A 2,500-nucleotide genomic window follows, 5' to 3' on the forward strand; every position below is an offset into this window, starting at 1 on the left:
AAAACCTGGTTCTTTTTCATTTGATTTCTATTATATATGTTAAAATTCAGGAAACAACTCTACTAACTTGTGAAAAAACAAGCTACTCTTGAAGTAAAAGCAGGAACAAATTTCAGCATAAGTGGATCAATGGCAATCTAAATACATAAGGACCATGAGGATGTGTAAAAAATACAATATAGACTGCGAGCAGTCCCCTTTAACTCAGTCGAGCTGCCCGCTTTTGTCATGCAAGCGAGCTGAAAAGCCGAAGGGAGAAGAGAGCAAGAAGAAGGGACTGCTGGATTTTCTGTATCCGCCGACAAGTTCAGAATTTCCTGTTGCACCAGCAAAAGGAAATTCTGATTGTCCGCTGACAACTTACCGCTGTCAGATTTTTTACTACCTTTCCATATTCTCCCCTCAGCTTTTTGGCTTGTTTTTGTGTCTAAAGCAGGCGGTTTGAATGACGTAGAAGGAAAAAGACCACTTTCGATGTATTAAAATTCAGCTTAGCAACAAGGCCTAGAGACACAAACAAAGAAAACTGAATGAACATGTTTATTCATTTCTTTTGTTTGTGTCCTCTAAGCCTCACTACCATGCTGAATTTTAATATACCGAAAGTGGTCTATTGCTGGCAGCCTAAATGCAATAAAACCAAAAAATCCACTTACAGTTAATACAGAGAGGTCATTAGTAGTTTTTAGGTACTTTGGTTACCTTGTGCAATCTTTCTAATAGTTGCTAGATCGAACAATGAAGATTACAAGAACAGCTGCCTTTTTAAGGTATTAATAAGTAAATTATTGTTGTTGTTCTTAAGTCAGTCTTGTTAATCAAGTATAAGTTGCTAGTTACCTAAAGCCGGTGACACACAGTTCCATTTTTGTTGATCAACAAATGCTGCAGCTCCTGTTCAACAAAATAATGTTGAACAGTGTGTCATGCCGTGTTAAATGTTGAAATAGACCGTTCAACACGTCAGGGGTTTCAATAGAAGCCGGTTACCGGCGGTATACCGCCGCCTGCTTTGCCTCACACCGGCGGCTAGTTTGCCTTGATTTTCACTAAAATGCTATCATAAACTTGTCAAACTGCCGCCTTCAATGGGCTATCATGGACGGCTATTTCAGAAGTTATTGAAACCCCTTCACATTGAACGTTGTTGACCAAAATAGAGATTACTTCTATTCTGTTCGAAAAGTTGCCGCTTGTTGAATGGTGCTAACCAATTGTTTTTCAATCTCGCATTCATATGATTTGAAAGGTTCAATATAGCGGCCGCAGCATGTGATGGTGAAGAATCATCTTTATTTGAACGTAACCAAGACCCACAAGGCTCAAAGCACAACAACTATTCGCCATCTGCCATTTCCAAATTTGGAAAGAATTTTTTATTCTTCTTCGACAAAAGTTGAATGTGTTTACGGCCATTCAACAAGTAGCAAAATTGTCATTCAACAGGCTGTAACACAGCACTGTTTTCATCACCTTCTTCACAAATTTTTTACTGCTATTTAACAAAGAGCTGTCTATCTGTCTGCTCACTAAACCTATTACTTTGTGACCTCAATGTGGTTGATGGCCTTTGTTGCAAAAGCTTCCAGCTTCCAAATAAGAGAAGCACATTCTTGGCATTACTCTGTCCCAAACTAAATTAGGCGAAATGCTCAATAATGGTGAGTGGATGTAGAGGTTTGGTTGTTAACCCATCACCTCCTGAACTGCTCCCGACTGGCTAGTAAAATCGTCTGATGTCAGACAATCCCAATAAAAGTCAATGGGTTAATTAATGCTATAGTTCTTTGATGATCACTTGTTCAGGACCACAATTTTGTATAAAGCCGATGATACACGGTTCAACATTATTTGTTGATCAACAAATGATGCAGCTCTTGTTCAACAAATGTTGAACAGTGTGTCGTGTCATGTTGAATGTTGAAATATGCCATTCAACACGTTGAATGTCGTTGAACGATGTTGAACGAAAATAGAGACCAGCTCTATTCCGTTCAACACATTTGTGCAACATTGTTCAACATTAATTTTGTTGAGCAACAAATGTTGCAAGATGTTGAACAGTGTATCATCCGCTTAAGAGATCTCAGATCTCGATTTCACGTTTAGTCTTATGTGGCTTTTTTCAAAACCAAAAGGGGAATTCAACAGAACAGTGTTAATATATGGATTTAGGAAAGCCTAAAAGCTGAGCTCCCTGGTCATTTATTCTTACTGCCTGTACGGTTTGTGAAAATGTTTCCGGTTACTGCTTTAATAACTAAATCATTTTCTTCGCTTTCTTCTGTAGAAAAATTCATTGCGTAACTAATGACTTCCACGGTAAATTTTACGCTAAAAACCAATATCGCATGAATCACGAAGCGATGAGTGCGACATCGGTTTTTCCAGTGAAATTTACTTTGCAATTCACCAGTTTGGCAATAATTTTTTCTTGAACCGAACGAGTTTTAAAAGAAAACAAGCATTAAGCATAACCTCAGTGAGCGAATTGAAAAGG

The 2,500-nt window shown here is 38.2% G+C and overlaps 1 protein-coding gene across 1 annotated transcript in view; it reads right to left on the bottom strand.

Moving 5' to 3' along the window:
- LOC138005189 (PAN2-PAN3 deadenylation complex catalytic subunit PAN2-like) overlaps window positions 1-2,500 on the bottom strand; it is a 16,589-nt gene that overhangs the window by 1,041 nt on the left and 13,048 nt on the right. Inside the window, exon 7 of the mRNA XM_068851453.1 lies at window positions 68-137. Within this exon, the coding sequence (XP_068707554.1) occupies window positions 68-137 (70 nt within the window). The remainder of the gene's footprint in view (window positions 1-67; window positions 138-2,500) is intronic.

This window comes from Montipora foliosa, chromosome 6, assembly GCF_036669935.1.
Source record: "Montipora foliosa isolate CH-2021 chromosome 6, ASM3666993v2, whole genome shotgun sequence".
NCBI classification, from domain to species: Eukaryota; Metazoa; Cnidaria; class Anthozoa; order Scleractinia; family Acroporidae; genus Montipora; species Montipora foliosa.